This window comes from Alnus glutinosa, chromosome 14 (genome assembly GCF_958979055.1).
Source record: "Alnus glutinosa chromosome 14, dhAlnGlut1.1, whole genome shotgun sequence".
NCBI classification, from domain to species: domain Eukaryota; kingdom Viridiplantae; phylum Streptophyta; class Magnoliopsida; order Fagales; family Betulaceae; genus Alnus; species Alnus glutinosa.
Window position 1 is genome coordinate 21,335,731 of NC_084899.1, and position 13,049 is coordinate 21,348,779.

Consider the following 13,049-nt stretch of genomic DNA (forward strand, 5'->3'; position numbering starts at 1 on the left):
GAAGAATGTATTCCCACAATACTACGAGCGATCACTCAACGCACAAAAGTGTTAACCATCGATTTGATCTAATTATATACGTCAAAGTGACCTACACTTTATATACAAGTTTACAATCTTCTCAGAATTTAGAATGACTGTTATAAGTCGTCATGCACATACATCATAATTAATCACAGTATTGAAAGAATAATGATTCGCATAGTCCGTTTGATGCATGACACTATCTTGCTCATCTACCAACATATCAATTATAAGCTCTTCTTGCCTCTCCTAATAAAGATAAATCGTTAAGATTGACATGTTATAGTCTATATGGATTTCTCGGATCTATTTATAACTACGAACAATCATTTATAAATTACAAGGACCGGCTTATGACTAGTATCTTATGTGTGATAATCTCATTACTTACACTTTAGTCAAATACAATATAACTTAGGGAACTTACATGTATATCATATGAAATATTCAAACATATATGTACATGTAAAGCAATAATTAATATATATATATATATATATATGTGTGTGTGTGTGTGTGTGTGCGCGCGCGCGCGCTTGTGTGTCCAATGTTCAATACTATACGATTTATAAAAAAGCAATATTAATGCAATTAGAGTTTTGGACACCAATCCCAACAAATGTTCCACCACTCACCAAGTATGTTGACTATTGTTGCACCCAACAAAGGCAAAAAAAGATGTTTATTCTTCATTCTTTCTCCTCTTGAAATAGATTTAAAGTGGTATTGTAAAGAAAAAATAAAATAAAAATAAGAAAAAGTATTTAAATGGAGTGAGAAAAATTTAGAGAGTAGGATGTGGGGTGTTTTTGAAGGATTATGGCTTTAAGTGCCCAAAAAAAGAAAAAAAGAAAAAAAGGGAGAGACTGGAATAAAGTATCAACTGTTGAAAAAATTACAAAAAAAATTCTTGAATTTTTATTTTTTATTTTTACAGTACTAATGCCAAATCTAATTTTGAAATATAGATAGTTAAAATTTAGCTAAAGTTTGGAGAATGGGATATGAACCGTTAAATAGATTATGAGGAATACGAAGGAAAAACTTCACTTATCCTACTAAACTACCAATCATTTTTTAATGTTTCTCCCTAAACTTTAAAAATTTGCAATATGTGTGTTCTAATCTTACCACCCCTTTCAAAGTACCCATTTTAAAATTAAAAAACAAAAGAAACAAAAGTGAAAAAAGAAACATGGCCGTGGGTCATTTTTTTTTTTAATTATTATTATTATTAATTTTTTAAAAACTAAGGGTATAATTGTATTTTTATAATTTGTATAGGGTAGAATGAGCATTTTACATGCTAGCCATTCAAGTTAATGAAAAAATTAAACGGTGCGGGGTGATTAAAAGGGGTCGAAAGATAAAAGCCCCACATTGCAAAATTTTAAGTTTAGAAGGACATTGAAAAATAGTTGGTAGTTTAGAGATGACAAGTAATGTTTTATCTAAGAATAGTGATCACATATTTAAGTAGATTGCCCATGTTTACTTTTATTATTTTACAACCCACTACATTGAATATTGGGTTAAATATAAGGGATAATTACATTTTTGTCCACGTAGTTTAACGACTTTTTTTTTTTACCCTATATGATTATTTTGCAGATGGTACCTTGATTATGGCAAAAGACGAAGATAATACTTCCGTCCAAAAATTAACGGAAGTTCACGACTACACCATTAAGGTGCTAATATGTGTCCTATGCATTAAAAGAAAAAAGAAAAAAGAAAAAAGAAAAAAAAAAAAGCATTTAAAAATTAAAATAGAAGGGGGTGGCTTGAGCCACCTCCTTTGGGCCAAATGGGGGTGGCCGAAACCACCCCTAAAAGCCTTGGGGGTGGATCGGCCACCTTCAAAGGCCAAACCCCTAAATCATTTTTTTTGTCTCTTTGACTTTGTGGGGGTGGCCGAACCACCTCATGGGCTACGAGGGTTGTTTGGAGCACCCCAAGACAAATGGCCACCCCAGGACTTTTGAGGGTTGCCAAATCATTCCCTTTGGGATATGGTGGTGGTTCGATCATTCTTAAACCGACCATGCCACCCCTTTCTATTTTTATTTTTAAGTTTTATTATTTTTATTTTTTTAATGCATATGACATATGTCAACACCTGAGAGGTGTTGACGTGGACTTCCGTCAATTTTTAGACGGAAATACTATCTCCGTCTTTAACTAGAAACGATGTACTATATTCGATACGAAATGAATCACGGGAGGCAAAAAATAAAAGCGTTAAAACACGTATGGGGTGTCAAACTTATTTAGAATAACATATGATTTTAGAATAACCTCTTGAATTTTTAAGTGTGCTAAAGTGACCCATCAAACTATCCCCGTGTTCCAAAAATGTCACTTTTTTTGAATAATACCCTTATTATCTAAAAAAGATCTAAGGGGTGGATTTATAGCCAAAAAAAATAAAAAAATAAAAAAAAATAAAAAAAAAATTATTTTTTGAGATAAATGCAAAATCAATTTCCATAATTGGCCTAAATCACATATCGCTTCCTACAGTATACAAATTACGTAATCTTTTTTTACTACATGGACTAAATTGTAATTTTAGCTTACCCTTAAGTTGGGTGAAAATGGAGGGCACTCAAAATAGACATTTCATATTTAGTTTTTCTCTACATTTTAACAAAAACCATAAAAATGCCCAAATAACAGAAAATGCCTGCTGTGATACCAATGCAAAGTATCAGTTCCAAATCCAATACCCCAGCTTTCACAAAGAATCAAATTAGCATATATATATATATATATATATATATATATATATATAAAAGAGTGTCTAGGGTTATGCAGGAAGGGTCCCCTTAACGCTTTCTTTTTTCTTCTCATTTTACAAAACCCCTCCATTTCCGACTAATTAAATCTATGCTCTTACCCTCACAAACCACATCTCGTAAAATCTGCTCTTAAGTTTTGAGTCTTGCCATGTCTAATAGCATTTCTCAGCAACCAAAGATGATACACAGCTGCACTTAAATTCCTCAGCTTGCAGAGGGTAACCAGAAGACTATTACCCAATCAGTTTCTAGTTCCAAAAGCCAACAATATGGACTTCCTCATAATACTCTTCCACAACTGAGCATTAAAGCCACAACCAAAGAAAAGATGCTCAGCAGTCTCAACACAACTACGGCAGAAGGAGACGAAAAACAAGCCAAAGAAAGAAAGCTTGTTCGGGGATGGCTAAAGCAAACCAAACCAAACCAATTTCCACCGCTCAATCTAGCTTAGGCTTAATTACTTTCCCTCATATCATCCCAAGCAGCCCGACTACTATACCTCAAGTTTTTTGAAGCATTAATCCAGATGGCCTGATATTAATACTAGGAATTAAGTTGGCTTAGAATTAGCATTGAGGAAGCTACCAGAATCATATATGACACGAAAGCCATATTTTTTCCACAAAAATCCCATCTAGATGCCGCCAAACTAACCAAAGGAAGAGAGAAGACCGTTCTCCCACTAATTAAGAGCACTCATAGTGAATTATGTAAAATTTACTTTTGGTTAGAATAGATAATGAAAGTGCCAAAAAATCCTCCATTTGCCTATCTATTTTAAAGCTAGAGTAGATTTAGTCTCCATTTGTGAACAGTGTGGAGTTGCATCGTTCACAAATCTATAATTATTTTATTATTTTTTCTTTCACCTTTTACCTTTCAACTTGTTAATAAAAATAAAAAAAATAAAGAAAGAATAATGAGTTAAGAATAGATAATCGAATGTATAGTGCCTTTTAAAACTCATTAACTAAACTAGATAAAAGTGAGTTTTGGTTAACTATTCTAAATTGAAAAATACATAAGCTATTGGGAGTGCTCTAAGAACCAAATTAATGATTTTTTTTTTTTTGGCAACATTTACCCCTACTCTTCAAAATCTCCCTCCAACACCAAGAACAACTTTGGGGAACCTTAACTTACCAAAATCATTTCCCCTTCAATAAATTAGCTCTAACCCAAGCCACCCACAAAATATGGGTTTAAACATAAGGTTTAAAAATAAAAATAAAAATAATAATAATAAGAAAGAAAGAAAGAAAAAGAAACCTACTTTAAACCCATATTTTCTCGTAACCATATCTATGGCTATGGGAGTGCCGGACATGGAGCAAAAAATCTAATAAAGACAAAACGCAAGTAAATTAAGAACTCAGAGATGGGTAGGAAAAGAAAATGATCGACGATCAAAAAGTGTTTCATTTCATAAAAAAAGACGCAGAAGAAGTACAAAAGGACAAATCATGGCCGGGGGGAGAGGTCTTGATCCTTGTCAATTAATGAAACTTGGTTAGCAGAAGGAAGACCAGCTCAACCGAGACGACTCCTTAAGATCCTCAAGATCTTTCAAGAGTTCGGGCGGCATGGGATAGTCATGAAACTCAAAACTCGAGACATCAATCTCTGGGTGAATCACTTTATGGATCATCATGCAGCACTCAAACCCAGCACGGTAGCCGTCCATAAAAGTGATCTCTACGATGGCACTAATATGCTCGTTAACAAGCTCAAACAGGGTCCTAAGGATGGACGACATGGTTCTCTCGGACTCCAAGTCATTCTTAACGGTCTCCCACTCGCCCCGAACCTTTTCCAACTGGTCAAGAGCCTTCCTGAGCAGCTCCTCGTGCTTACGGATTTCACTATATAAATAACATGCATTTTGTTGAAAAATTACGTATCAATCTCATACCCATAATAATGCATTTGGGAGCAAAGGAAGGGAAAACAACTAACCGGAGAGCAACAGCCCGAGAGCTGTAGAAACGGGGCTTCTTGACACCACTAGCGGTGGCGCTGGTGGGAGGAGCCTTACGGGCAGCCTGTAGTGAGCGTACACAAAGAATAAAATTCATACATTTATTCTGAAACACATCCACCTACGAGAGCAGACGAGTTCAATTGAAAAACACAAACCTCGGAACCGCGTTGCTTCTTGGGAGCCATTCCTCCAGTGGATATGCGAGCAGTTTGCTTTGGCTGCGAGAGAATACCGGCCAGATTTCAATTTCCTTCTGTTTGGTTGGGGTCTATATATAGCGTTGTCGGGAATTCGAAGCACTTCGGAAGCTGAATGGTTGTCATAGTTAATTTCCTTCACGAGAAGCATTTTATGGTTGCCAGTTCGTTAATTGGTCGATTTGTTTTGATTTCAAGTGTCTTTTGAAATCCTTGTGTCTAGTTATGTTCTTCTAGAATGTACAGAACGTGGGTCATTTGAATGGGTTGTTAGATAATGGGTTAATGGGTCGAAACAGTTTGTCAGTTCAATGGTTGTGTTGTCCGAAACTTAAGGTTATGGGCCGATGTTTTTACGTGGGCCTAAACTAGTAGTTGATGAGCAGTTATTTTATGATTGTATATTTTTTATTTTATTTTTGGGGCTTAATTATAAAAAAGCTTCTAAACTATCGGTCATTTTTAAAGTAGTCTCCTAAACTACTAATTGCATTACTTGAGCCCCATAAACTACTAAATTGTGCCAAAAAGATTAATTTTGTTGAAATATTCTTATAGTACCATTGTCACGTGTCATATATTCAGATTAAAACAATTCAAAAAATTAAAACAATTTAAAAATTAAATTTAAAAATCAAAGAAATATTAAAAAAAATTAATAAAAAAAATAGTTTAAAACATCACTGAAGGCTTGAAGCATAGTAAAAATTTGTTAATTAGCATAAAAATGGAGTGCACTCAAGGATTGGACTTAGTTGATTTTGAATGTTTAAGGGTATGCTTGGATTGCAATTTTAAAACGCACGATTTGAAAAATATAATTTTTAAAATCGCAGTTAAGCGTTTGGTAAAATTGTAATTTCGACTTTAAAAACGTATGCTTTTTTAAAAACACACCTTATTAAATAGGGTTTGAAAATGCAAATTTTTGGACGTTTTTAAATATATATATATATATATATATTAAATATGATTTGGTTTAATATCAAACTTTTAATCTCTTAAATTACAATGTAAAACTCACTCCAGAGATTGCTCATATGCTGGGCCTAAATTAATATGTTCTTTTTTTTTCGAAGGCTTCTACTGGTGTTGATGTTCCAACTTTCAATCTTTGATCCATTTTCTATCAAAGGGAGAAAAAGGAAAGGTTCGAAACTTCTTTAGTGAAGATTTATAGGCTTGTCAAAGTTCAATTCAGTGACCCACACACAGCAACAAAAAAAAAAAAAAAAAAAAATGGATAGGATCATACGGTAAACTTGAAAAAAAAAAAAAAGAACAAAAAAAAAAAAAAGAGCTTGTCGTGAGTCAAAGAAAAAAAATATTATTGAGAAATGTTTAGTTTCATTCTTTTACAAATCTCATGTCCATCTTTGTACAAACAAGGCCTTATTTGTTAAGTTCCATTACACTACACAGTAGTGCGCCTGGGTCCCACCGCAGAGCCTTTCAGTCCACTTTATCTCCATACCACGTAATGCTCTTCCTGTTAATGTTCCTGCAACGGTCAACGAAAATGAGTTCCAATTTTGCCCCTCATTTCAAGTGTAGCTAAGAAACCAGTTGTTCTGGTTCTCCTTTCTGGTGGTCCGGTTGATATATCTTCAGCCAAGAATGACAAGAACATCGGAAGCATCTTGTGGGCTGGTTATCCCGGCCAAGCTGGAGGAAGTGCGATTGCAGAAGTTATCTTTGGCGACCACAACCCAGGTAGCTTATAAGAGAAAAGAATGTCTCTGATTATTTCCTTTAACCGCAGCTTTCATGGTGTTCTTCATTTTTGCATGCAGGAGGAAGATTGCCAGTGACTTGGTATCCGCAAGATTTCGTAAAAGTACCAACGACAGACATGAGGATGAGGGCAGAGCCATCATCAGGCTATCCCGGGCGCACGTACCGTTTCTACGAAGGTGAAAAAGTTTTCGAGTTCGGTTACGGCCTCAGCTACTCAAAATATGTTTATGAGCTCCCAGCTGTCACACAAAGCATGATCCACTTGAATCAATCATTAGCTCGTTTTTGAAGACAAAGCATGATTCACGATTGAATTTATGAAATTACACGTAGGCTTCACAAATTTAATAGTAAATTTGTAAAATAAATTATAAGAAATAGATAAGAGAATTGTTAGAAAATATAATCGAAAGCAGAAAAACGAAATGCTCCTAAGGCGCGTTACAACGTCGCTTTCCTTAAGAAATTATTTGCTCCCACCAGAAAGGTATGCAAAAAGGTTACAGCAAATATTTCTCCAGGATACAATGGAGCCCAGAAACCTCTGTTTTTAATCTCGTTTTGCACTAACGAAAAATTAAACCCGAACACTCAGATTTTTCTATTATATCAAGAGACAGACATAGACTCTTTTTAATTTTAAAATACATAAGGTATCAGAAAAAGCATTGAAAATAAAAGAAATTTTATTATTTCTTTTTATTAAACACTGTACAGCAGTTATTTCTGTATATTTCTGATAACTGGACAGCAGTTACTTCTGTATAATATTTAAATAACTGCTAATCTAACCGTCCATAACTGCTTCCATAACAGTCATAAACTGCTGTTTCAACAGACACTTAAATCTGACCATCAGATCAAATAACTGTCTATGATTGATTAATAATAACCATTAGATCGTTATTAATTAATCTCAATCATTAGATCAAATGTGATTTGACCTTACAGTTTATTTATTTGATTGTCCAGTAAATCCGACCATTGGATCTACCTAAGAAGCATCCTATGGTTTAGATTAAACCACTAGATCAATTGATCATGACCATCCAAAATTGAAAGGTCATGATTAGATCGCTCCGAGCTCCGATGCCAAGTGCCAAGTGCCAAGTGCCAAGTGCCAAGTGCCAAGTGCCAAGTGCCAAGTGCGCGTGTGCGTCCGGTGCTTCGCACCGTACTATAGTATACGCATAAGAGTATATACCTAAGCATTACTTTAAATGCTTAAAGTGTGTTGGGCCTTATAAATGCCAACTTCAGTTTCTCTTTTTCCCATGTGGGACTATCTTCATTTAATGCTTTTAAACACCTTCCTTTTAAATCATTCCCAAGACACAATATAAATATTTATATACATATTAATTTTGAAAATACTTTAACAATTCCCCACCATTTTCAAAATCAAAACACAACTTGACTATAATAGGAAAAAGCATGCATAAATGAAGGTGTCTTGAGGACTTGAACCTTTACTTAGTGATAATATGTCAGAGCTAATCAGAATACCATGGTAGACAAGCTTTGAACCAGTTATCCTATTTGACTAGCCGGGCACATCTCACACATGCTTTTTCTTCTCTTTGAGTAGTTCTAGAAGCCGACACGTGGATTGGCCTTGTGTCAATATCCTGGTTTCATGAGCGCTCTAGAGACAAAACCTTAGTCTCATAGAAGGCGGCACTACCTCCGACACTCATATAGGTAAGCTTATCAAAAGTGCCCTGTAACTGATACACTTCAACATAAATCTGTTATAATCCTATTAAGTGCAAAAGGCACAACCTCCATTTTAACATTACAGATTCCAAGCACCTTAGCCTTGAGATGGTTTATTAATTTAAAAACTAATATTATATGGGTGCTTGCGATCACATCATATAGTGTACTTTAGCTCATTGAACTCAAGATCTTAATAATTTAAGTGTTGAGTTGAGTTTCCACTATTGGTGATCTAAAGGTTTTAACCCCATCTCCTTTGATGTTTTCCACACCAAATCCCTTGCAAGTCCTTTAGTTAATGGATTTGCTAAATTTTGAACAGATCTCACAAAATCAATTGTAATTACTCCATCAGTGAGTAATTGCCTTACATAACTATGCCTTAAACCAATATGCCTCGATTTGCCATTATAAATATGACTATAAGCCCGCGACAGTGTTGCTTGACTATCACAATGTAAAGAAACAGGAGGCATAGGTTTAGGCCACAAAGGAATTTCCATTAATAAATTCCTTATCCATTCCGCTTCTTTGCTACAAGAAGCTAATGCCACAAACTCTGCCGCCATGGTAGAGTCTGTAATAAGGGTCTGTTTCTTAGAACCCCAGGAAATAGCTCCTCCACCAAGGGTGAATATCCACCCACTGGTTGATTTGTGATCATCGTTATCCGTGATCCAACTAGCATCCGTATATCCTTCCAATACTGTAGGATACCCGCTGTACAAAATTCCATAATTAATGGTTTTCTTTAAATATTTAAGAATCCTTTGTACAGCAATCCAATGAATATGACTAGGGTTACTAGTATATCTACTCATTTTACCTACTGCATATGCAATATCAGGTCTAGTACATGTCATTGCATACATCAAGCAACCAATAACTCTAGCAAATTGTAATTGGTCTACAGCTCTACCAGTATTAGGATATAATTTCATGCTAGTATCAAAAGGTGTAGTCACAGGTTTACTATCAAACTGATTAAACCTTTTGAGAACTTTTTCAATATAATGTGATTGAGTAAGAATTAAATTTCCATTATTTCTAATAATTCTAATACCAAGAATCACATCAGCTACACCCAAATCTTTCATGTCAAAATTAGAAGACAAAAAATTCTTAGTATTAACAATGCTATCATAATCAGTACCAAAAATCAACATATCATCAACATATAAACATATAATGACTCCTTGATTTTTATAAAACTTACTATAAACACATTTATCAGAATCATGGATTTTAAAACCATTTGCAATTGCAGATTGATCAAATTTTTCATGCCATTGTTTAGGAGCTTGTTTAAGACCATAGAGAGATTTAACTAATTTACAAACTTTACGTTCTTGATTAGGCAAAACAAATCCCTCTGGTTGATGCATATAAATTTCTTCTTCAAGCTCACCATTTAAAAATGCAGTTTTAACATCCATTTGATGAATATCAAATTTATAAATAGATGCTAAAGCAATTAACGTTCTAATAGTAGCAATCCTAGCAACAGGAGCATAAGTATCAAAATAATCCAAACCTTCTTTTTGTTTAAATCCTTTAGCAACCAACCTTGTTTTGAATTTTTCTATGGTTCCATCTACCTTCAATTTTCTTCTAAAAATCCATTTACAACCAATAAGAGTGGAACCAGGGGGTAAGTCTACTAAAATCCACGTGTTATTACCTATTATAGAATCCATTTCATCATTAATGGCTTCCTTCCAAAATTCAGAATCTTGAGACTTCATAGCCTCTTCATATGTCAAAGGATCCGATTCTATATTAGGTGATATCATCTTTTGCTTACAAGATGAATCTCTAGATCCTTCAACCAAATATACAATGAAATCTGGTCCAAAAGATTTTTCTTTTCTCATTCTTTTGCCCCTCCTTATTTCAGAAGGTTCACTTGGTTCACCAAATTCATTGTTATTTCTTATAGGTTCCACCATCTTATCATTAATAGATGGAATTGATGTGAACCTATGTTCATAAAATTCTGCATCTCTGGATTCTATAACAGTATTTACCTCAACAGAAAGATTAGGTTCGACTACTAAAAACCTATAACCTTTACTATGTTGTGCATAACCTAAGAAAATGCACTCTATAGCTTTCTGTCCCAATTTCCTGATTTTTGGCTCAGGTAATCTGACAATAGCTCTACACCCCCACACCTTAAAATAACTAAGGTTGGGTTTTCTTTTCTTCCATAATTCGTATGGAGTAACCTTGGATTTCTTTTGAGGTATTCTGTTTAAAATATAACACGCAGAAAGAATAGCTTCTCCCAAAAAACTTTTGTTTAGTCCAGAATTACAAAGCAAGGAATTTACTATTTCAACTAAAGTTCTATTTTTCCTTTCCGCAACTCCATTTTGTTGTGGAGTATATGCAATGGATGTTTCATGAATAATGCCTACAGATTCACAATATGAAGGAAAATAATATTCTCCTCCTCTATCGGATCTGAGGCATTTAATTCTAACATCACATTGATTTTCCACTTCTGTTTTGTAAACTTTAAAATTTTCCAGAACTTCATCTTTTGAAAACATAAGATAAACATAACAGTATTTTGAAAAATCATCAATGAAAGTTACAAAATACTTTTTGCCTCCTCTTGTAGGATTACCATGCATATCACAAACATCACTATGTACAAGTTGTAACAAAATTGAAGATCTATCAATTTTTGGAAAAGGTTTTCTGGTAATTTTTGTTTGCATGCAAATTCTACATTTATCAATTATATCATTTACAGATTTAGGAATCAAATTTAAAACAACCATATCATGCATTCTTCTAGTATTAACATGACCTAATCTATTATGCCATAAAGAAATTGAGTCAATCAAATAAGCAGAATTATTAACTTTATTAATAAGGTTCAACTTAAACATTCCTTCAAACAGATAACCCTTCTCAACAAAAGCACCTCATTTGGTCAGCACAAACTGATCTGACTCAAAGACAGCCTTAAAACCAAATTTATTAAGAAGACCTCCAGACACAAGGTTCTTCCTAATTTTAGGTACGAAATAAACATCAGTTAAAGACAGAACTTTTCCAGAAGTGAATTCAAGATTCACTGTTCCTTTTCCTTTGACAACAGCAGTGGAAGAATTTCCCATAAAGAGAACACAATTTTCCACCGTTTCAAAGGTCTTGAAAAGACTCATTTCCTTGCATATGTGCCTGGTTGCACATGAATCAATCCACCACGAACCCTCTTCCTCGAGCATAAAACCTCGGAAATCATTGCCACAAACTCTTTCGAGTCAGAATCCTGCTGTTTCTTTTTCAGAAAACGGCAGTCTCTCTTAAAATGGCCTGGCTTGCCACAATAGTAGCAACCACCCTTAATCTTCTTCTCATGGTTCTGGTCCGGCTTTTGATTCTTAAAGTTCTTCCTCTTCTTCTGATTGGGCTTTTTGAATTGAGAGGGCTTCTTTGAAGAATTCCCTTCCTTTCCTTCCTCCACCATATGCACTTTCGAGGACAGAATTCCTTGCTCTTCATTTTCTTTGATTTTCAATTCTTCCTCTATCTGAAAGTGTTGGCCTAACTGATCAACAGTTATCTCCTCCTTTTTGTGTTTCAGAATCTTTCTCTGTTCTTTCCAGGAGGGAGGAAGTTTATCAATGATGGATGAGACAGCAATTTCCTCATCCATTTTCATGTTATGCTGACCAAATTGACTCAAAATATGCAGAATTTCGTTAAATTGTTCAACAATAGGTCTAGCATCAACCATTCTGTAATTCATAAATTTAGAGGCCAAAAACTTCTTACTTGTAGCATCTTCTAAAAGATACTTAGCCTCGAGTGCATCCCAGACATCTTTGGCCGTTGATTTGCTTTGGTAGATGTCGAACAGAGAATCCACCATAGCATTGCAGATGTGGCCCTTGCAGATGTAGTCATCCTGCTCCCATTTCATCCTTGTCCGAGTATCAGCAATTGTCTCGTTCTCATGCGCTTCGGGTTTGGGAGTTGTAAGCACATAAGCCACCCTCAGTCCAGCAAGGAGGAAATGCATCTTCTTCTGCCATCGCTTGAATGAGGAACCATCAAACCTTTCGAGTTTGATGAAATCAGCAGCAAGTTCTTTCAGAGATTGCGGTGCCATTGAAGCAAAAATAATTTCTTAAGATTGTTAGAAAATATAATCGAAAGCAGAAAAACGAAATGCTCCTAAGGCGCGTTACAACGTCGCTTTCCTTAAGAAATTATTTGCCCCCACCAGAAAGGTATGCAAAAAGGTTACAGCAAATATTTTTCCAGGATACAATGGAGCCCAGAAACCTCTGTTTGTTTAATCTCGTTTTGCACTAACGAAAAATTAAACCCGAACACTCTCAGATTTTTCTATTATATCAAGAGACAGACAGAGACTCTTTTTAATTTTAAAATACAGAAGGTATCAGAAAAAGCATTGAAGATAAAAGAAATTTTATTATTTCTTTTTATTAAACACTGTACAGCAGTTATTTCTGTATATTTCTGATAACTGGACAGCAGTTACTTCTGTATAATATTTAAATAACTGCTAATCTAACCGTCCATAACTGCTTCCATAATAGTCAT

General features: G+C 34.6%; 1 protein-coding gene across 1 annotated transcript; it reads left to right on the forward strand.

Moving 5' to 3' along the window:
- Nucleotides 1-6,245: 6,245 nt before the first annotated feature.
- LOC133856811 (probable beta-D-xylosidase 7) lies at nucleotides 6,246-7,032 on the forward strand. The gene is made up of 3 exons (XM_062291853.1): nucleotides 6,246-6,262; nucleotides 6,556-6,719; nucleotides 6,800-7,032. The coding sequence occupies exons 1-3, from the start codon at nucleotides 6,246-6,248 to the stop codon at nucleotides 7,030-7,032; spliced, it is 414 nt and encodes a 137-aa protein (XP_062147837.1).
- The last annotated feature ends 6,017 nt before the right edge of the window (nucleotides 7,033-13,049 follow it).